The 22,342-nt window shown below is 58.5% G+C and overlaps 1 protein-coding gene across 1 annotated transcript; it reads left to right on the top strand.

Moving 5' to 3' along the window:
* The first annotated feature begins 459 nt into the window (after positions 1-459).
* DNMT3B (DNA (cytosine-5-)-methyltransferase 3 beta) lies at positions 460-19,052 on the top strand. Its single transcript, XM_010569377.1, has 19 exons — positions 460-564; positions 4,534-4,678; positions 5,405-5,514; positions 6,775-6,927; positions 7,393-7,584; positions 9,119-9,277; positions 10,068-10,175; positions 11,154-11,295; positions 11,689-11,817; positions 12,275-12,319; positions 12,651-12,730; positions 13,016-13,128; positions 13,474-13,657; positions 13,914-13,998; positions 14,531-14,676; positions 14,833-14,947; positions 15,046-15,344; positions 15,996-16,081; positions 18,911-19,052. Exons 1-19 carry the CDS (start codon positions 460-462, stop codon positions 19,050-19,052), a joined length of 2,538 nt encoding a protein of 845 aa, XP_010567679.1.
* Positions 19,053-22,342: the final 3,290 nt, after the last annotated feature.

Genomic DNA, 22,342 nt, shown 5'->3' with positions numbered 1-22,342 from the left:
CTCCCTGGGCAAGGAAGGGGGCAGGAGAAGGAGCCAGGGGGCTGGAACGTGCCGCCCCTCCAGCAGGACTTGCCTTTTCTGCCTCTGTCTCCCGTTTCCTCGTTTGTAAGGAGGCGAGGGGCGATAAGCCAGCGTGTCCCGGCCCCCCGGCTCTGGGGAGGGCTGGAGGCTTGCGCCCCGCTGTACGGGGCCCGGCGGGGGGAGATGGGGACGGCGAGGTGTCTGTCATCGTCATGGCTTTCTGTCCTCTTGTGCAGGGGAAAGATGAAGCGGTAACCGCTCCGGACAGAGGACCCGCCGCCGCTGAGCGAGACCCACCTGCGCGACGGCGGAGCCCCCGCAGCCCCCAGCCCTGCCCGCAGGCAGCACCAGCCCGGCCGCCTGCTCCACGGCGGGCACGTCCCTGGGCAGGGGGCTCGGGAGAGCCAGCGTGGCTCGTCTCAGCGGGACGTGACCGAGATGAGCATGGTAAAGAGCCTAGAGCGGCTGGAGCAGCGGCTGGCTGTGATGGTGGCTGCCCAGGAGACTTCTCAGGCCTGGTCTTCACTGGGAGAGGAGGGGCCGGTTTGTTTTTTGTTTCTTTTCTTTCAACCAAGCTTTGCTGAAAGGCAGCGGGCGACGTGCCGGAGCCTGGGGGTGGCCGCAAAGGGCTGCTGCGGTCCGGCGGGGGAGCGGAGCGGGGCAGGAGAGGAAACGGGGGGAAAATGGAGGGAAGTGCCGGAGCGCGGGAGCGCGGGAGCGCGAGAGGGGCCAGGCACAGGAAACGGGCAGGGGAGGGGAGAGCCTGCCCTTCTTAATGAGCATATCTGCCAAAATGGGCTCCCTTTCTTACTAAACTGCCAACCCAGCAACTCTTTTCTTCCCAGGATTAGAGGGAAATGTTCAGTTTGGGGAGAGTTAAAGGCCATTTGTGTGCGCGATAGCCCAGAGCCAGCCTGGAGGGAGCGAGCCCCGGCCATTGGGGTCCTTTATTTCTTTTTGTTATTCAAACAGGGCTTGGGTGATGGCTGCCATCCCAGCCATCATGTAAAACGCTTCCCTCCAGCCTTTTGATATGCATGCCCCTGTCTGGAGGCAAAGTCCGGCTGTCTCCCCTGCAATCTCTCCACCTACTGGGGAAACGCACCTGATAAGGGCCAGCCTGTTTTCTCAAGAAGGAAAACTGAAACCAGCCCGAGCCAGGCTGGGGGAGCAGCCCCGGGCCCGGGGGCAGCGGGGTCCGGAGGCAGGACCCTGCCGGGACACCTCGCAGGTGAGCGCAGCCGCTCTGCTCTGCTCGCTCCGGGGCAGCCGGCGAGCTCGGCCGGGCAGGGACCGGGAGTCTCTCGAAGCAGTTAAATATTGTGGCACGGTCTTTAACCAGTTTGGCAAACCTTAAAGAAACTGGTATTGCAAAACTAGGGCGGGATCCGGAGTCAGCGGGTTCATTGTCTCGGTGGGGTATCGCTGCAGGGCACGTCCTGGTCACCAGGCAGCGTCGGGGCTGCCGCTAGCACCCGTCTCTTGGGGAGCTTTGAGCATCGGAGCTGGAATCCCGCGTTATTTTGTTCTTCGGGGGTTCTCGTACGAAGTGTATGGCTGCAGTGCGCGCCTGTATGTTTGCAGTGCATTAAGCAATGCAAACACTGCGGTGCTGTTTTTCTCCTCCTCCCGTGAGACAGAACATGTGAGGGGAGCGCTCTGTTTCTTATTATTTTCGTAATGCCCTGTGTGCACATGTTGGTGTGCGTTTCTGCGAGGGGAGGCGAGGACAAAGAGCCGAGCCTTCCTCCCGAGCAGGAGGTGGTGAGGCTTGCGAGGATGGTGGCTCCTGCGAGAGATCCTCGGTGGTCGGAGGGGCGGCGGGCCGGACGGCCCTCTTCAGCAGGCAGGACGCTCTCGGGCGTGTGGCCTCATTGTTTGGTGCAAAAGGCAGCGGCTGTAGGAGAAGGGATGCGAATTGCAGTCCCGCTGCCTAGGTGTAGGTTTCTGGGAAAGCGAGACTTTAACTTGCTTTGTAGTTTGGGTCGTGTGTGATGTTCCCTCTCCTGCCTCCATATCAGAGGATGGTGACGGGACGTCCTCGAGTGATCTTGGGTGGTGCAGCTGGAGAAGTGCGTGGAGCAAGCGGTGCGTATGCTCCTGCGTATCCACTGCTTGCTCCTGCACCCAGTGAGCTAAAATGCTGTGCTTACGCCAGTGCCTGTGGCCAGGTCCCACGGACCGGCAGAGCTGTGGCGTGTGCTCTCCAGCTCTGCCACGGAGCAGTTCCTTCCAAAGTGATAACTCTTTTTTTCCCACTTTATAACTGGAACAAAGACAATGTCGGAGCTCCCCAAGCACGTGGCAAAGCTGAGCGTGGCACATCGGGTACTCAGTCCTGGCTGTGTATCCTTGGGGAGACCTGGCCACTGTGTCACCCCCCCTCCGCCTTCCCAGCACAGAACTGGCCAGGACACGCTCATCTGATTGCCTGCTGCGGGCTGGCCGTGCCGGGCACGGGGTAGCCCTGGGGCTGGGAAAGGAGAAGCCATTTCAAGGTGCAAGTTTGAACCTTCTGGGCTCAGGCTCCTCTCTGAGGCTCCCAAACAGGCTCTTCTGACAAAGGACCGAATGCAAAGGTCCTCTGAAGCTCCTGGCAGGTTTTTGAGGGTGCAGATGTTTTGCAGGGCTGGGAGGTGGCCGTGCCTGCTCCTGTTCTCCCGGATCTTACTAGCCTCACGCTGCCCCAACTCCCTGTCCCCAGCCTCTTCTCTGGGTCACCCTCATGCTAAGAGAGCAGCATATCCTCTCACACCTATGGATTTGCAAGTGAGAGTCACTATTTTTTTGGTGAGATTTGCTATTTTTTGTGTCAGCATCGCTGCTGGCTGTGATTGCTGCCATTCTGCAGCATCACAGCCTGGGGAGGGGGAGCAGACCCTGGAGGAGCTGACCCAGCTGTGCTGCGCCGGGGCGTATTGCTGCATCCGAGATCATCCGGGGCCGGCGTGCGTGGGGCTGGTGTGTGGGACCGGCTGCCCGGGCCGGGGGCAGCCCGGCGAGTCTGGGCAGCTCCCAGGAATTGTTCGTCGGGTCTGGGAGCAGATGTGCTGCAGCAGTGGGATTTCTGCACACAGCTGTAGGGATTTATGCAGCTTTAGACTCCCTCTGGTGCCATTCCTCTCCTTCTCATCCCTTTGTTGAGCAGACATGTCTGGGGGTGGGGGGGAGGCAGGACGTGCACCCAGGGGCTCTGCCTGCGGAGGTGGGCACTGGACACCTGTTTTCCTTCGTGTTTCCAGGGTTTTAACGCTGCCCTCGGCATCCGAAACATCAAATCCCGACTGGTCTTTGTTTGTCAGAGGTGCTGACAGATGATCTTAAAGCAGAAATCTCAATTGTTAGGGAAGCAGTTGGAGGCGATGCTGAGCGAGAGCGCTGGGGAGGGGATGGCGAGGCTGGAGCCTAGGGTCTCTTTGGGGCTGGGGCGGGGGCTGCTTTTGCTTCCTAACAGGGCCTTAGGTGGGTAAAGCCCTGCTTGCTCCTTAGCTCGCTGAGCTGAGTTAATGTGCTCCTGAAATGACTGTGCTGGCAAAGGGGCAAGTTGCAGCACAGATCCATAGCCCAGCAATGAGGCAGCTTTGTTAGCGTAGTCCCGGGTGCCTCTGGGAAAGTCTGGGAGCTTCCACTTCCGAAAACAGGATCCAGGGAGGGCACCCGAGGGAAGGCAGAGGCATTTGGGCGCAGGCAAGGTCTGCCCCACCTCTCCTGGGGGGGGACGCCTGGCCGGGCTTTATCTGCGCAGCAGCAGCAGCTTCTTTCTCTGCCCTCCCCCCGGGGCAGGGGGTGGTGGTCCATGAGCGTTGCCAGCACAGACCCCTGCCTTGCCCCTTTGCCCCGGTGCGGAAGGGGGAGCCAAGGCCGGGAGGGGTGGAGGGAGCGGGGGGCAGGAGGAGTTTTCTTTTTCTCCCTTTGGGAGAGTTAAACTCACTGCAGGCGCCAGGACTTTGCCCCCCGTGGCGAGCTGTCTGCCGTGTCCCGCTGCTGCTGTAACAGCCCACCCACTGCCGGGTGTGCTGGGTGTGCTGGGCAGCCAGAGCACGGTGAGGCTGGTGCTGGGGGGGTGGGGTGGGATGTCCCCTGGTTTCTGCAGGGTGGCTGGGAAGGGCAGGTCCCCTCTGGACAGGCTCTGGAGCTGTGGCCGGGAGCGTGCCGGCAGAGCCAGCCTGGGCTGGGCAGCACCGAGCCCCGGAGCGCTCCACGGCGTACGGATGGCAGGGCTGGGCCAGCGCAGCCCTGGAGAAAAGCCCTGGTGCTTCCCCAAGGACAAGCAGGTTGTGTCTGGGGCCTCTCGTTTGCTGGAGCTGGTGGATCTCCAGGGCCACCACGTTTGTGGGGAGGTTTTGTCCAGGTCCCCGTTAGCTCCCAGTACCGCTCCAGATGCGTCTCCGGTCAGACCCCTCTGCTAAGGGCATGAGAAGTTGTGGCTGGCTTGAAGAGCTTACGCTGTCTGCTTTGCCTTCCCTGGGGCTTTCTGCATGGCTAAATTTCCTTTCCACTCTGGTTCCACAGGCGACCATGAAAAAGGACAAGAGCCATGGCCGGGATGAGGCAGACTGCAGGGCAGAGCTGATCCTCATCAACGGGGACTGCACCGATCCTCCTAACGATGAACCTGCCCTTCTTCTGGAGGCGAATGGGAAGCCCAGCACTCCAGGTGAGTCTGCACCGTGCCCGATGTGCCGTGCCCAGGATGCACAGGGGTGCAGGGGGCCAGGGGTCTCCCAGCCGCTGTCCCGAGGGCTTGCCGGGGGGCTGCAGCATCGTGACCGTGACTGGGGTCCCTCTGTGACTCTGCTGGGTTTCTGCTTTTTGGCGGCACATCCAGGTCATGGCGACAGAAGCGGTTGTAGAAATGGGTGCCATGCTGGGACGCTGGCTCTGCCCCTTGATGGTTTAAACCCCCGGGAACAAGGGAGGCGGGGAGCCCCCCAACACCTGAGGAGCGCCGCCGGCCCGAGGGGCTGCGTCACAGCTCCTGGGATACTGTGGTCGTGGTCCCCAAATCCCACCTCTGGGGTTCGCGAGGTCCTGCTGTAAAGGAACTGGTGGCAAGCCCTGAATAGCAGGCATATGGTTTCCTTATGCCTCTGCGCTTTCGGGAACGAAAAAGTGTATAAGAAGGTCCCCACACTTGCTATTAGAGTCGCTCCCAGTTTTGGGGGCAGGTGGGTGATCTGGGACTGCCAGTGTCGGCAGTACCGTGATGGGGAGCCTCGGGGACATCGCTTGTCTTCTGCTCTCGGCCACATTTCTCCACGATGAGGTTTCGGTCTCCTCAAATCACGCCTTGCTGCTCGGAGCAGTCACGGGTGGAGGCGTGCGGGGGCACGGCCAGGACAGCTCACGGAGCCTGAGGCTGCTCTGCCTTGTCCCTGCGCAGATGCTGGGGGCCTGGGGCTGCCGTCCCTGAAGAACAACAAGAAGGTGAGCAAGGGAGAGCTCTCCAAGGAGGACCTGTCCTGGCCGCTCGCTCTCACGGGGGCACAGGAGGTAAGTGCTTGCCAAGGCTGCTCTAAGACCTTGCTGCTCAGGGGCTTTGTGGGCTGTCTGCGGGGGGCAGCTGCTGCCCGCGACCCTCGCCTGTTCCCTGCCAGGGCCGCTCTCGCACTCGGTGCCGGGGGAACGGTCCAATGGCAGATGCAATATTCATTTACAAGCATAAAATTTGTTTTCATTTTTAAATTCCTGATTTACGTTACGACAGCAGCAGCAGGAGGGTGTGGTGCGTGATGCAGCAATGCCCACTACGTGTTGCAGCAGTCTCATAATTGTTATGCTGATATTTTCTTTAAAAAGTCTTGACCATATTGATGAACTGAAGCATCTTGCATCTCCCACTCTTAGGGTGGCCTGCTTTTAGCTGCTTTGGGGCTGGATCCCAGTTTTGCTCCACGCCCCGCCTCCCCCCCAGCCTTTTTTGTTGACTAGGTTGACAAACCTCCAGGGTCTGGAAGCATTTTTGCCTTCTGGCTTTATTGTTTTGACTTTGAAATAAAACCCCAAGGTTGGAGATCTGCCTGTGATGAGGCAGCTTCCAAAAAAAAGAGCCATAAATCCAACTGTGGTGAAAAATTCTGCTTTCCCACTATGTCTGGTTCAGGGGCTCTTCACTTGCAAAATCTCATTTCATTTTGAAACACTGTTATGCCGGATGCAGGAAACATGCCTGGGTTAGACTGTTTGTAAACTGTGGCTGCTGAAACCGCAGGGGAAAGGCTGCCCTGGGTGCCTTTGCAGGGCTGGGCTGTGGGAGGGAGCACACCTACACCTGTGTGAGAGCACCCACGCGTGTGTGAGTGGGATGTCATGCCTGGGACAGCTGCTCTGCCGGGGTCTGCGGCTCTCCCGGTGGCCGGTCCTCCCGGCTGCTGGCTCCCGCTGCTCTCGGTCGCACCGCTGTGGCTGTAGCCGCGAGGAGGGAGGGTATAGGAGGGTATAGTCGAGGATGCACATGACGGCTGGAAACAAAAGTTGATGTAAGCAGCTGCTGGTGGGTGCTGGGGGCTGCAGCAGTGAGCACGGCTGTGCAGCCCAGCAGAGATGCTGTGAAGTGCATGGTCGCACCAAGGGGCTCAGCCCGAGGTGCTTCCTGCAGCCGTCCACGCTCCTCTTGCCTTCCCCGTGTCCCCGTCCCCAGGGCTCTGGCGCTGCCGGTGCCCAGCCCTGAGGAGCACGGGCTGTCCCTGTCCCCGCACGCCGCTGGTGTGGGGAAGGCGTCAGTGCCACGGCACCTCTCTCTTCTGGTTGCAGGTGCGGCCCCGGGGCAGCGCTGGTTGGGAGAGCAGCCTCAGGCAGAAGCCCCCCGTCCGCCTCATCTTCCAGGCAGGGCAGACCCGGCACGAGATGAAGATCAAGGAAACAAACAGCGTGGAGACTCTCAGGGACCTACCAGCTCCCCTGCGGGTGAGGGTCTGTGCGGGGCCAGGGCTTCCCTGGAGCTCCGGAGATCTGCACTTCTGCTGCGCCCTGGCCAAGTGGCTTCAGACATGTTGCAGCCTCTCTGTGCCTCAGTTTCCCCTGTGAGAGTTGCGGGGGGGGGTGTGCTGTTGCTTGCCCCTGCTGTGAACTACTAACTGGGTGCTTTGAACACCCTGGGATGAACTGGCGAGAGAAAGTGAAGAGAGCAAGCGGTGCACTGTTTTCTGTGTGTCTTGCAAGTAAAAGCAGAGCAGTTCTCCCTCAGACGCCCCAGCCCTGGCCAGCTCTCCCCTCCGTTCCTGGCTGCGGCAGTGTCCTTGCTCCCTGGCTCCCTCTCTCCGCTCTCCAATCCCTGGCTGTGGGGCTGGGGGTGACGTGGGGCAGGTCTCTGCTCTCCCCTGCCCCTCTCCTTCTCCCTGCCACTAACCCTCCACTCCCTCTGCTCTGCAGAGCTCCAAGCGGCGCTCGGCCCCATCCATCCCCATGACCACCATCGACCTGACGGAGGAGGACTCCCGGGACTCGTCCCGCAGCAGCAGCACGCTCTCCGGCAGCAGCTCCCAGGAGGGCCAGAACGGCTCCACCGAGCTGGGGGCCGAGGAGCCGGAGAGCAGAGACATGGGGATGGCACTGGAGTACCAGGTACGGAGGGGCCAAACTCTGCTCCTGCACTGAGATCCTGTGCCTGGGACGGTGCGGGGTGAGGATGAGCCTTCCTGGCTTGTCTCAAGCCTGCAAGCAAGGAGACCTTCTGGAAACGTCACTGCTGCTTCTCCTGCTTCCTCTTCCCTGCCTGCCCTTCCCTGTGTGTCCAGTGTGTGATGGTGCCGGGCTGTCCCCGTCCGTCGGGCAGCAGCAGGGTCGGTGCTGTGCAGGGACCAGCCCTGCGGAGCCACCTCCTGTGACACGCGTGGGGCTGCAAAACCTCCAAGGGCCCCCGAGAGACACGTGCGCGGCACACGCCGAGCTGGCAGCCGTGCCGTGCCCTGCCGAGACAGGCAGTTGCATGTGCAAAAAATGTTTCTGTCGGGGGATGCTGGAGAGAAACGAAGCTGCTGGAGCTGCAGAGAGTGATTCAGTGCCTGCGGGCGGCAGGGCAGGGCCCGAGACTTGCAGGAACTGGGCAATTGCATCTTGCTGCATAATTAGGTGCCTAATTGCAGAACAAAGCTGGGAAGGAGGGCTCTGCAGGCTGAGGTGACTGCTCCTGCGCTGAGGTCCCTCCCCAAGCACAGCGCCGTGCCGGCGTGGCCCCCGTGAGGCTGCCCGTTGGCGGCCCTTGGTGTGGTCACGCCAAAATTCCCAGCTTTTCTTTCTCTCTGTTTTTGCTCTGCCCTGTGGGAACAAGAGGAGGGTGGGCGCCCTCTCCCTGGGGTGCAGCCAGACGAGCTGAGCCGCGAGCCCTGTGAAGGTTGTGCCAAGGAGCATCCCCGTCTGCTTGGGGAGCCCGGGGAGCAACCTCGGCGCAAAGTCCTCCCTGTGGCAGGCAGGGCACGTAGCATCCCCGGCTGTGCTTTCCACATCCCTCAGCTTGGGCCGTGCCTCGAGGCTCGGCAGCAGCGCGCAGTGAGCCAAGTTCTCCCAGACAAACATGGCTGCGATGGGTGAGGGGATCGGGAGAGTCTGCCTGCGCTCCCTGGAGCGGCTGCCCGCCCGTCTTGCCCGTTCCCATCCCCGGGACTGCTGCAAGCCAGCCCTTCTGTGACAGCCGGAGCTTCCTAGCTGCTGGTTTGTGTGGGTGCAGGAAAAGGCATCCCGGTATTTGCAGAGACCCCGGGAGGGCAGGCAGGAGTGGGCACGCTCGGGCGCCGGTGCCAGGAGGGCTGTGCAGGACAGAGCACGCACCACGCCGTGCGTGCCAGGCGCTGGGCTTGGCATGGGGCTGGCAATGCGCAGACCTTCCCGCTGAGCTCCGGCGTGGTGCAGGGCTGGGAGCCAGCGCTGCTGGGGCTGTGTTGTGCCATTTTTTTGAGGGAGGGGGGTGCAGCTTTTGGACATCATTGCGCAGAGGTCCACGCACGTGACTTGACTCCAGCGGGTGACACGCGTGGCGAGCGGCTCTGTAGGGTGCTCCGTGGCTGTTCCCCCACGCTCCAGGGCTCTCCTGCAGAGCTGCTTGGATAAAATGGGGGCTGTGTACTTTTGGCTGATCTGTGTTGGCCTCTTTTGCTTTCAGGACGGGAAGGAATTTGGAATTGGGGAGCTCGTCTGGGGAAAGATCAAAGGTTTCTCCTGGTGGCCTGCGATCGTCGTCTCCTACAGAGCCACGGCCAAGCGCCAGGCTGTCTCAGGCATGCGGTGGGTGCAGTGGTTCGGAGACGGGAAATTCTCCGAGGTAAGCCTGCTGCCTGCCCCTGCCTGTGCCCGGCTTCGCCCAGGCTGGAATCCCCTGCCCTGCGCATTTCTGCCGCCTGTCCCATTCCTGGGGCTGCCTCTGGGGTGTGCGTGCGCCCAGCTGCAGCCTCCCTGGGCAGGGACCCCGGTGTTTAGCATAGTCAGGCTCTGGCATGCTCTCGTGGCTCCCATGTCGATAACTGATGGCTGGTTACCGTAAGCTGGTGAGAGGATCCAGCGATGGGGACGTCTGCCCGGCCCCTTCGCAGGGTTTTTTCCAAGCCCTGGTCTGTAGGGCTGCCCCTGTCGCTCCCTGCCTGGTGAGGGATGCCCTCCTGGAGCCCCATCACCCTTTGACCGTCCCGTGCCTTCCCTGGGCTGCAGGCAAGAGGGAGTGAAGGGCCGTGCCGTGCCGGCTGTGCCGGCAGAGGTGTGATGCCAGCAGAGGGTGCAAAAGACCCGTCCTAGTCACAAATGCAATGGTTCTAGTCATGAGCGCAATGGTCCTAGTCATGAGTGCAATGCCGCCGCCTCTGCCTTCCTCCCTCTGCCGCGGGTCGCCCTCTGCAACGCTGACGCTGGCCTTCCTCGCGTGGCTGCACGGTGCAGACAAAGCCCCAGCGGGGTGACGCGGCTGCAGCCCAGCACCCTCGGCTGCAGCGTGAGAGCCGTGCTGGGAATTCCTGCGCTGCAGGGCCGGGTCTGCGGCGCGGGGTCATGGTGCTGTGGGGGACGTGGCCGATGCGAGGTATGCCCGTGCCTGCTGGTAAGCTTTTGTCGCTCTCTCCCAGGTTTCTGCAGACAAGCTGGTGGGACTGATGGCCTTTAGGCAGCATTTCAATTCTTCCACATTTAATAAGCTGGTCTCCTACCGACGAGCCATATACCATGCCCTGGAGGTAACCGCGGAGCAGAGCTGGGGTTGGATGGATAGGGTGCCAAGTGAAGCGGCTGGGCTCTGCGGGGGGCAGTGGGGTGCAGGGAGAGATGAGGGATGCAGGGAGAGATGAGGGATGCAGCCCAGGCGCCTGCAGAGCTCGGGCAGTGTGTGGGGGTTGGTTGGGGCCGGGGCTTCGCGGCTGTGCCCCTGCACGTTGCTCTGCTTTGCATCTGGATAATGCCTGTGAATCACCTTGAGAGCGATCAGTGAGGGAGCTCCCTCAACAATCCAGAATTAATCTTTCCCCCATCTGCTGGGGTGGTGTGGACAGATGTCTGTAGGAAAACCCTCCTTTCTCTGCTGGGACTATTTCCAAGTGCAGCTGTGGGGCCAAACTCTGCTTATCCCGGGGGATTCAGGAGTAACTGCTGCTGCTCCAGGGTCTCGCTGCTCCAGAAACCCCCAGGGCCAGTCTCTCTCGAGGGGCTCTGATGTGCGGCAGAATTGGGGTTGCAAGGCAGTGTCACGCTGGCAGGAGGTGTCCTGGGCTGGTTCCTGATGCCCTTTGCAGTCTGGGCTGACACTGAGCACCCCGTGGGTCTGATCCACACTCCGGGTTGCTGTGCTGCAAACCCACAGGCACCTCTTCTTCTTCTGCCTTTGCTTTCTGTTGCTTGCCAGGGAGCAGAGTCTGGGCAAGAGCTGGGGCTGGGCTGTCCCTGCTCCCAGCTAGGTTGGGGCTGGTGGAGGACAGACGGGCTCATTACGGGGAGGGGAGGCACAGGAGTGTGGCCGAGGGCATACCCAGCGCCGGAATCCGGCAGCTGCCGCCGTGCCGGGATGCCGAGCCCTGCGCGCGTGTGTGCATGGTGGGGAGGGGGCCTGGGACCGCGGCCGTGGCAGGCACGTGGGCCATGCACGCTGCAGCCGGGCTGCTCCCCGGTCGGGGACCAGCCCCAGTCACCCTGGCCCACACCGTCCCTCTTTTTCTCGGCAGGTTGCCCGGAGCCGGTCGGGGAAGACGTTTACAGCCGCCCCTGGGGAGTCCCTGGAGGAGCAGCTGAAGCCCATGATCGACTGGGCGCTCACCGGCTTCAAACCCTTGGGCTTCAAGGGACTGAGACCACCCAAAGCCTCGGGTGAGGTGGTGGCAGGAGCTGGACGTGGGGCTGGTGTGGGCAGTGGCCACCGGTGCCCGGCCACTGCGGCCGGCCCTGGCCGAGGCTGCTTGCCCTCTGCCGCAGCCGTGCTGGCCCGGTCCTGAGGTGGCCCTGGGGCTCCTTGCTCCTCACTGGGGTCCCCCCCAGCAGCACTGCAAACAGGCAGAGTAAAGCACCCTCAAAGCCATTACTCCTGGAAGTCAATGACCTGGCTGAGCCTCGAGCCATGCATGGGGAGCCCGGGTGGTCAGGAGGGGCTTTGCTTTTGGCTGGGGTGGGACCTGGCAGGGATCGGCAGGAGATGTCCCCCCATGCCCTGGGGAGTTCCCGGGACCGGAGGCTTGTCCCCAGGGAGCCACCTTTCCCTTGCAGAGAACGGGGCCCTGAGGAATGGGACGGAGGAGGTGCTGTCCCTCGAGCAGTGCCCCCCCACCAAGAGGCTGAAGACCAACCCCTGCAACAGCAGCAAGGAGCAGCGAGTGGAAGAGGACCAGACCCGAGGTAACCGGCAGTGAGAGCTGGGGAGCAGCGTGGCCTGGGGTGTACATCCTGAAAAAGCACCAGGAAACTTCTGGGAAAGGGCTCGGCTCTTCCCCAGGGGCCGTGAGCTTGGCTTCTGAAGGCAAAAGCTTTTGTGGTCTCCTGTTGCTCACTTGTGCCTTAGGAGACACCAGCAAACCCAACTGCAAGACATGGTGCCACAAGCTGGGCTCCATTAATTGCTCAGCTTGGAAATGATCTGTGCGTTGCTACTTTGAGCTTTAGCTCTAGTATCTCCAGCAGTGAAAGGACATGGGTTTTGCACCAAAATATGCCCATGGCCTGCCCTCTCTGTGCAATGCTCAGCAAAGCTGTAGCAGTTTTAATGCAAGAAATAAGGCATCTGTAAGTAGAGTGCATTTACAGTTTGTTACATAAGGAATGATAAATCTCTCTCTTTTTTTAAAATTTTATAAAGAGCAAATGGTTTCCGAAGTTACGAACAACAGCGGGAGTCTCGAAGGTAATCGATTGCCCTACCTCTCTTGGGAAAAGGTGTGGGGCTGATGCAGGTGCTTGCAGCCAGCACTAGGCAAAGATCGTGGGTCCCTTTTTAACGGCACCGTGCAGGAAGGGGGAAGGTGCTGTGATTGCAGATTGCTGGGCCTCCCTTGGTGCGGAGGGGGACAGGCAGGGGCCTGTTCCTGGGGGAGCCACAGCTGCATCTGGACCTGCCGGCAGTTCAGACGAGAGGCTCCAGCCTCTGCAGCCCGCGGTGGGGTGGCGGGGCAGGGGCCGCACTCCTGCATGGAGCTCCCTACCCCGGGGTGAGCGGAGCTCTCTCTGTCACACAGACAGCTGTTTGTCCTGCGGGAGGAGAAACCCGGCCACCTTTCATCCGCTGTTTGAGGGGGGCCTCTGCCAGACGTGCAGGGTAAGTGCTGCCGTGCCGGGACTGAGCGGGAGCCTGGGGCCAGAGGATGGGAAGCAGAGTCCAGCCCTGTTGGGACAGGAGGGGTGACTGTGGCAGATCCTGGCCATGCTGCGTCCACCACGGGGCTGTCCCTCGGCATGTTCTCTCCGCTTGAAGCACTGAGGATGTGCGCCTCCGAGGTCTTGGCATGCACCGCGGATGGAGCAAAGCTGTGTTCTCTCTTCACCCTCTGAGCACAGATCCTGATCCTCTGTCCCTCTCTCCTCCCGGCTGTCCTTTTGCTAGGATAGATTCCTGGAGCTCTTCTACATGTACGACGAGGACGGCTACCAGTCTTACTGCACTGTCTGCTGCGAAGGCAAGGAGCTGCTGCTCTGCAGCAACGCCAGCTGCTGCAGGTGGGCCCCGTCTCTGCAGCCGCAAGCAAGCAGGGTTGTGTGTGAGCCTGGGCAGGGCACTGCACTGGCACCCGTTTGGCCACCACACAGCACATCCCAGCACAGCCCACCCATCCCCGCTGAGCCACTCTGCACCTGAATAAGTCCTGGGGAGGATGGCAGGAGGTTTACCTGCGCCTGGGTCACCAGCTTGTGTTAGCAGCCTAAAAAACGAGGATACTGCATAGAAAAACATCCTGCAAAGCGGGGTGGGGGCTCCGGTGCATGGCAGGGGAGTGCAGGAGAGGCTGGGGTGACCCAGGGGGGTTTCTAGAGGTGATGGGCATGAGGTTGTGGTTTGGGCAGGTGCTTCTGTGTGGAGTGTCTGGAGGTGCTGGTGGGGCGAGGGACGTCGGCCAAGGCAAAAGAGCAGGAGCCCTGGAACTGCTACATGTGCCAGCCTCAGAGGAGCTACGGGGTGCTACAGCGCCGGCAGGACTGGAACACCCGTCTGCAGGACTTCTTCACCAGTGACAAGGGACAGGAATACGTAAGGGCTGCAGGCAGGCGAGCCCAGCGCGCTGGGCTTTGGAGGAGAGGGCTGCAGAGGGCAGGGTGAACGGCTCAAAATTCCTTGGCCCTCTGCCTTGGTTGTGCTCATCTACCCTCTCCACGGGTGCTGGGCTCTTGGCCCTGCAGATGCTCCCCTAAAAGTGGAGGCGATGCCTGTAGAGCCAAGGTTTGGCCTCACAGAGCATCAGAACACTGCCCAGAGCTGGGGCTTCATTGCTGTCCTTTCATTGCAGGCTGCACCCAAAATCTACCCAACGGTCCCACCAGCGAAGAGGAGACCCATTCGAGTGCTTTCTTTATTTGATGGCATAGCAACAGGTGAGGCACTGGAAGAACACTGTCCTGGTGGCTTGCAACACTGGATGTCAGGGTTGAATAGTTTCATGGCCTCAAACCTGTCTGTCAATGCTTGGTGGGGAGAAGGGGATGAGGGGCAGGGGGATCCCCATCAGAAGGGAATGAGGGCAGGGGCTCCCCTTCCTGCTGGACGGGGCTGTGGAGGATGGAGAGGTGGAGAGGTGGAGGGAGGGCATGCTGCACCGAGTGCCGTCTTGGATGGCTGGTTTCACTGAGAAGCAAGAGCTGTGGGAGTGCTGGTAACCTGGCCTCTGGTGAAGAAGTGCCTGAAGGCAACTGGTTTGACTCAGTTCACTCAGTTCTGGAGTTCTGCTTTCTGGGAGCAAACCTGCCTGGAGGATTGGATCAAAAAAATAGTTTGCTCCTCCAGAAGTCCTGTGTGACTGCACCCACCTAGGACATGCAAGAGTCGCCACATCGAGCTTCTGTGCTGACGAAGGAGACTGGGAGACTAAAGAGAGCAGTGCAACCTCAGACCTCTGTCCCTTGGCAGGATACCTGGTGCTGAAGGACTTGGGCATCCAAGTGGAGAAGTACATTGCCTCGGAGATCTGCGAAGACCCCATTGCTGTGGGCACCACACGGCAGGAGGGCAACATCACCTATGTGCACGATGTCAGGAACATAACCAAGAGAAATGTGAGCACTGCTTCTGCGGGAAGGCTGGGGAATGTGGCACCATGGCCACGTGGGTCTCGCCTCACCAGCTCTGGGACGGGCTTGCCCCCCAGCCTGCCAGGGAGGAGAAACCCACTTATGTGGCATCTCCTAACTGGGTCTGTCTGTTCACTCTAGATTGAGGAGTGGGGTCCTTTTGACCTGGTGATCGGTGGAAGCCCCTGTAACGACCTCTCCCTTGTCAATCCAGCCAGGAAGGGGCTGTATGGTAAGGCTGCTTTGCCTCTGCAGGGCTGGGTACCCCTGGGGTGTTCCCGGGGTGCAGAGCCACCTTAAAGTCCAAGGAAGTGGTTCAGCCCCAGTCTGTGTTGGTGGTGGCTCCCCTCTGAGCTGCAAATCATCCATCTGCGAAGCACAGGCTGTCTCCATGCCATCACGGTGTGGAGGGCAGCCAGGTCTCCGGACTCATGCCCCCCGTGCCGCAGCTGGTCCCAACCTCTTGCCAGTCCCAACCCACCACTCTGGCTTTCTCCCTTGTAGAAGGAACCGGGAGGCTGTTCTTTGAATTTTACCACCTGCTCAACTACGCCCGTCCCAAGGCGGGAGAGGAGCGCCCCTTCTTTTGGATGTTCGAGAACATGGTGGCCATGAGGGTCAACGACAAGAGGGACATTTCTCGGTTTCTGGAGGTAGGGATTGCTGCCGGCTTTGGGAGAGGCGTTGGAGTCGGAGACCCTTGCTGGGCTGCGTGAGGTGTGCCGAGGCTGTGAGGGTCTTCCTGTGGTTTTGTATGGCCCCGACACTGGAAAACCCCAGGCCTGATGCACACGCCAGGAATCAACTTTTTAGTCTTGGTTCTGGAATCCCCTCTGGCTTTCAGCAGGTTAACCCAAGCACTAGTTCTCCAGGGGAAGGTTTTTGCCAGCCTTGCAGAAAGCATCTGTTCAGAGCAATGCCTGTTATTTCTAGGGAGAGGGAGGTCAGGGGCTGGAAAGGATTTTTAACTGTCTGGTAGCCAAGGTGGGCTGCAGGTCAGCAGGGACCCCCGTGTGTAAAAAGTCTCACCAGAGGCTGATGGTCCTGATCCTGGCCCGGAGAAATCAGCACTGAAGCATGCTGTGATTTTCATTAGCTGCTGGCCACGGCTATGGCGTGGGAGCTCACGTGGCCAACCAGACTGTGCTCTGGTGTGGAACAAGGGTTTGTTGGGGCTACATCCTTAAGAAGATTTGCTGAAGACTGAAGTCCCTGCAGTGCAGTGGAGAAGGGCTTTCCACGCAGGAGAGGGCTGAGCCTATACCTCCTCTAACTTTTATTTTCCCCCCTCTCGTGGCCTGCAGTGTAACCCAGTTATGATTGATGCTATCAAGATATCAGCTGCCCACCGAGCACGCTATTTCTGGGGCAACCTTCCAGGCATGAACAGGTAATCCTCTGCTGTCATTTTGAATCTCTCGCTGTTTGTTCTGTTTTGTGGTGCTTGTGTGGTTCTTCGTTCCTCCTTGGCCCTAAGCCCAGCTCCTGGGAGCCGAAGAGCTGCAGCTCCCATATGGTGCAGTTTCCCTGCGGTGATGTGCACATGATAATGTGCTTGCTAATGAGCAGCAATGAGACTGTGGGAAAAGTATAGCAGCATCCCCTGCCCCGGACCTGAAGCCTGTGGAGGCAAGAGTGACAGCACTTGTGCAGGATGCTGTGTGGTGTGTCTAGCTTGGGGATACACGTGCACCAGCCTTTAAGACCCAGGCTGATGTGGGGGTGCTGTATGGCAGCCCCATGCCCCGGTCAGAGCCGTGCAGGGGTTTGCCAGAGATAAACCTGAGCAGCCGCCTTGGCCGGGGCCGCTCAGCCTGGTGCGGCAGCACAGGGAAGCTCACGCTACAGCAGGCGGCTGCTGTGGCAAAGCACGACTGCTCTCCTCCAAACTTTGTTCACACCTCGTAGCACCCCGAATTCATGGCAAAACACAACAGAAGGAGTTGAAGTAGATTAAAATCCAATTACTAGCAGTTCTGCACACCAAATACTCCTAGCAACAAATCCCAGAGTTTTCTCACAGTGAATGCCTCAGCCAGTAAACACAGACTGGGTTTAAATATTTTCGCTTGTTTGTATTCAAATTGCCAGTATTTGTTGGGAGTTAAAACTAATTAAAGCAGAGCTAGAGGCATGTAGGTATTTGAAAGTGAAATAGCAATTACCGAGCCTTTGTCCTGTCATGCCATTTGAAATGGCACTTGAACTTTCATCTGATTGTAGGGAGGCGGAAGCCCCAGCGCGATGACTCAGAGCTATCTCCATGAAATAGCCTGGGGCGATGCTTGCAGAGGTGCCTTGCTGAGCAGAGGCAGGCAGGATGGCAGGGGCACAGGGCTCCTCCAAAAGCTTTTTATACCAAGAAAAGCTACGGAGTGCACTGGGGAAAGGGGGTTGGCACTGCCTGGCCCTGTTAGGAATGGCTAACGAGGCTGGCGATACCATTCCAGCTGCTACAGGGCTCTGACCATGCTGGGGAGCAGAGTGCCTGTCCCATAGGAGACTCCTGAAGCTCTCCCTCCTCTCTGGGTGGCTCAGGAGGGGTGCTGCCCTGGGGAGAAGGGCTCCTGTGCCCGCCCTGGGAGGACCTGCTCTGGTCTGGCATGTGCCGGAGCGGGCAGAGGTGTGAGTTTATGGCGAACGACCTCTTAATGACTTGGTGGTTCCTTGAAGAGTGATCTATTGACCTCAGCCAAGCAGGAGAGGCTGCACGAAGACTTGACACGCAGAGCTGGGAGGAGGAATTTTCTATTGTCTTTAGATATTTAGCATTTGCTTTTTACTCCCCGCATTCAGTGCTAGTGCTGATTCCCGGCTGAGGGATTATTGATGGCTCTTCTGTTTTGCTTTTTATTTTCCTAATCCAATTTTATAATGGAGACAGCATGCTAGGGTCTTAATCCCTGCCAGCATCTCCCTTTAACTGGGGAACCTGAGCTCTGCTGGGGTGTGTTCCCAGGGGCATCGGCTGCTGGGTGTGCTGGTGGTGGCGGGCTGGGACCCTGCTGCAGCTCACGGGATGGCAGCACTTCTGCTCCCTCCAACAGTCGGGAGCAGCAATGCTCTGGCATTTGACACTTCTGCTCCAGCCTTTGAGGCAGGCAGTCAGTGGAGGTGAGTGGTATTTCAGTAGGAAAGCAGTGGGTGGATGTAGGAGAGGGCATTGGTGGGATGAACACATCACTGTATACTTCAGGAAAGCACGGCAGACCTGCTGCGTTTCACTTGATGGGCTACGCATTGGGGCACTTGGGTAAGACAAGAGCCCTGTACTGCATCCTGGATGTGAGAAAATGTCTCTTAAATTTCAGTAAGACTCAAAACCTGAGATGATAGTGACCACCCAGGGCTGCTGCTTTCCTGTCAGCTTCTCAGGGTGTACATCAACATCTCTTGTCCATCTTTTGGCCCACCCTGGGGCACTGGTGTTTCAGTACAGTGTATATCACTGCAACTTAGCAGCTTAGTGGACTCCAGAGCCATAACAGAAAATTTTAGCATTGCTGGTGGTTAATTTTGGCTGCCCTCGCTTCAGTATCTGTAAATGCACTGGTGCTGTGAGCCCCCGGAGCCGGGGCAGCTCGCTGTTTTCTGCCCACAGGCATATCCAGTGTAAGAGGTGCGTGCACATACTTGCCATGTGTAGACTTCCATGAGCCAGCAGGTGCAGCGCAGGGCTCCTTCATTCCTGCCTTCGCTCCCCAGGATGGGTCACATCCCGAGTCCACAGCTGGGTCTGGGCACTTTGTCCCCATCTGCAAGCAGGTTAAGTTGTATGGTACAGATAAGCTTGCACAGATAATGCGTGGGATGATTTGTCAGGCTACCTGTGTCCGCAGGAAAGGGGCCGTGGGAGATGCGGGCGCTGCTCTGCTCTGCTGCTGCCTGCTGCTGCCCTGGGGCGAGTCTGCCTCTGGCTCTGGGCAGAGCAGGAACGACTGCGTCACCTTTGCCGAACGCTCTGAGGGCTTTGGGTGGAAAACGATAACATGGTTCGCTTGCTGCCACTCTGGCAAAGCTGGAGGAGAACGCTGATTCTTAGCAGCGAGAAGCTTCTGCTCAGCAAGACTGTAAAACACAGGCTGGGGCTTAGGGGAGCCCCGCGCTGGCCGCGGGGATGGGACAGAGGGATGCTGCGTCCTGGCTGCAGCCGGTGGGCGCTGGGGGAGCGGGACAGCCACCAAGCCTCACCCACCCGTCTTCTGCCTCTGCTCCGCAGGATCTTTGGCTTCCCCCTCCACTACACGGATGTCTCCAACATCGGCCGCGGGGCTCGCCAGAAGCTGCTGGGGAGATCATGGAGCGTCCCCGTCATCCGGCACCTCTTTTCCCCACTCAAGGATTACTTTGCCTGCGAATAGCAAGCCGAGTGTCCCTCGTCTCTCTGGTAAAGATGCACAGCTCCGCTGCCGTGGCGGGAGAGGGACGGGCACGGCCGCCAGACTCTGCCACGGCACCATTCCTCCCCGGCCACATGCTGCGGGAAGGCAGCCTGGCCCCGCAGGGAGAGCTGAGGAAATGTCTTTAACCAAAGAACCTGGCAGGGTAACTTTTCTTTAAAGGGACTAACGGCAGTGATACGTAGAAAATGATGGACAAAAGAGCTTTAATTACCCAGCGCAGGAAGCTCTATGCATAACTGATGAGACGGGAAGTCTCCTCCAGAGCATTAAATATTCCGTTTTAGCCTAGAGCTGGAAAGTCACAACTTGCTGAGCAGTAAGTGTGGAGGCAGCTGCCGGGGTGCTGCAGGCAAACTTGAACTATAGCGAATTATTGCTTTTCCTAAACAAACAAAACCTCTCTTGAAGCAACTGCCAAAAATCCCCAAACTGTAGCAGCAGGTGTAAGGGACCCTGGTCAGGTTACATACACTGAACATGCAGGATACAGAAACCAAATCTTTTTTATTTTTAAGACTTTTTTGATGAACTTTAATTGTGTTGTTTAACGTCTATTGCTGCTTTAAGGCATTACATAAGAATGTGGAGATTCCTAGACCTGAATGTAGCTGAAACTGAACTGTGAGGTGATAGAATTACTTTTCTAGCTAGAACTAAAGAAATATTGTTTTATACATGTTTGGCTGTAGTTTACAAATATTCACTACTTCCTTTTTAAAGCATCTAAAACTTTTCCTTACATTTTAAAATCCTGCTGAGTGGTTTGAAAGCTTACACAGTAATCAGAGCAGGGAGGATTTGGGCTCCAGTGTCCATAAAGGAAAATGTTCTCTGAGCATTCATTTCCCAAATGAATGTGTGTGTCGGCAGGAAGGATAGCGTAGTGGTCAATGTCATCATCAAAATACAGCGCCCCAAATGTCATGTACGATGTCACAAACCTGAGCAGTATTGCCAGTGTGTTAGCTGTGGTGCAGGGGGTTTTCCTGCAGGGAAAATCCCACCCGGCCCTCGGGGCTGTGGGGTCCAGGAGCGCAGCAGCACTGGCCTCACCCTGCGCCCATTCTTCTCCATGGGCAGGGGGAGCTGACCCCGTGGCGGCAGCGAGGTGGGAAAGCTGCTGCGGCTGGGGGCTGTGCGTGTCCCCGCGCTGCAGGCACTGCCTCTGGGGTGGGGGGCATGTGCAAGGGGCAGGGGCAGGTCCTGGGGGTCTGCAGGCAGGGGCTGTACTGTACCTCTCCTTCCCTGTGTGGCTGTCTCCCCGTGCATGGCTGTGCACAGAGGTGGGATGCTGCTGGTGCTCGTGTGCCCAGCCTGACAGCGCCCTGGGGGGCTCCTGGGGCTGTACCCCCAAACCAGGAGCTCCTGTGGCCACCGCCATGCTCACTTTTGATCGCCCTCCTCCACTCCCTAACTTTTCCAGAGTGATTATCTCGCTGTCCATGAAGTCCTGGGCGTTCTGTTCCCATGGCCAGCGTCCGGGGGGGATGCAGGTGTGTGGGCAGCAGAGCCCATCCATCTCTGCCAGGTTTTCCATAGCCGCGGGGCTGCTGTCCCGGCCGGCGTCTCCTGGGGACTCTTGACTCCAATGCACATTTCAATGCACTGAAACAATTTGTGATGTTCCCCCCTCAGTCCCTCTTTCCTCCCCTACCTCTGCTGTTCACTACAAACTGTTGCCTGGGTCTGGCAGAGTCCTTGGGTGCCTTCTCAAAATTGGGCATGTGCGAGGTGTTTTGTGTTGGGCTAGCCCTTCACCAGAGGCTGGGCTGTCTCACGAGGTGTACAGCATCAGTGGGAAATGAGAGCTTCTCTCCTGGCTCCTTCTACCTCTCTGACACGCGGGGACCCCCTTGCACCCCCCTCACAGGCGGTGGAGGACGGCAGCCTCCCCGGAGGAGGGAGCCTCCCATTTTCCACTCTTGTGTGCAGCTTTCCACCCCGTGCCCATCCCCAGGCTCTGAGAACCATCTTCTCTTGGTCTCCAACCCAAGGCCACACTCGGGAATGGGCAGGAAGGGAAGCCCAGGTGAAGTTTAAAGGCTTTTTTTCCTTGGTCCTGCCCGGAGGTTACTCTTTAAAGTCTTCCCATAGGGGTTCGTTCTCAGTGATGCGTGTTCGAGCCGCATGCCTTAGTTAAGAAAACGCTGGAGAAAGCCAGGAGGTCTCCTGCATGTTGCTGCTGGCATCTGCAATGCTCAGCAAGTACTTGGGGACAAGTAGTACCCTCTCACCACCTTTGTCACCAGACTCCCAACTGGGAAGGTGGCGGAGTGGGTTCTGCGGGTGCTGGAGGGGTTCAGGAACCCGTGCCGACTGGCGTCGGACCCCTCGCCAACCTCTGATCCTTATGCCCAGGCTGGACCCGAGTCACAACACTAATTGCTCCGCCCAACTCCAGCCACAGTCCCCGTTCGGAGCCTGACGCGGGTCCTCGGAGGGGTGACAGCCATCCTCTCCCTTGGGATCCTATGATGGTTTTTATTTTTCCAAACTGGGCTGACACGTAACCTCCACTCCACGGCATCTCTTAATTTCATACTCCAGATCTCACATCCTTTCCTATTTGATCAAAAGAAAAATAAATAGATGAGAAAAAAGAGGACTCTGGGAAAGTAAACAAAGATAAAAGAGGAATGAGAATTGTCTTGGCATTAAGCTTACTTGATAAGAATTGTAGTAGACAAGTCTTCCTTGAAATATTTTTCCCTGTAAGAGCTGCCTTTTACTATGTGTTTATAAAAACGTTGTAAGGAGAGGTAGATTTCAGAAATGCCTTTTAAATACTTTTTAAAGGTTTCTAACTCTCCCTGGTGCTATTTTTTTAGGTTAAGGATTTTTGATGTTGAAAGTCTTGCGGGTTTTTATACAATCTTTTAAAAATAAAGAAGTGTATCATTTTGTTGAACACATTTCATATGCTTTTTGTATCGGGAGTGCGAAAACTCAAAAACTGTGCCTTGTCGACGCAGTTTTACCGATTTTCGTGCGGGAAAGAAAGGGGATCCATGTCAACGGCTTACCATTTACGGCCGTCTAATTAAAAACTAAGTATTTCTGTATGACCGGGCAGTCCTTCTTTGGTAAACTGGTCCTGTGCAAGAGAAGGGGGTTCCACAGAGGGACGAGTCGCCCGGGAGATGAGCCGGGCTGCCCCTGGAGGTGACAGGCCCGGCACAGCGGCCCCGGGGGAAACCGGTACGGCTGACACCACGGTAGCCGGGCCGGGCCCGGCTGTGGCGGGGGGA

The sequence above is a fragment of the Haliaeetus leucocephalus genome, unplaced genomic scaffold, assembly GCF_000737465.1.
Source record: "Haliaeetus leucocephalus isolate CR32 unplaced genomic scaffold, Haliaeetus_leucocephalus-4.0 Scaffold273, whole genome shotgun sequence".
Lineage (NCBI taxonomy): Eukaryota > Metazoa > Chordata > Aves > Accipitriformes > Accipitridae > Haliaeetus > Haliaeetus leucocephalus.
Note: the sequence above shows the minus strand (reverse complement) of the source record. Positions and strands in the feature narration are given on the sequence as shown.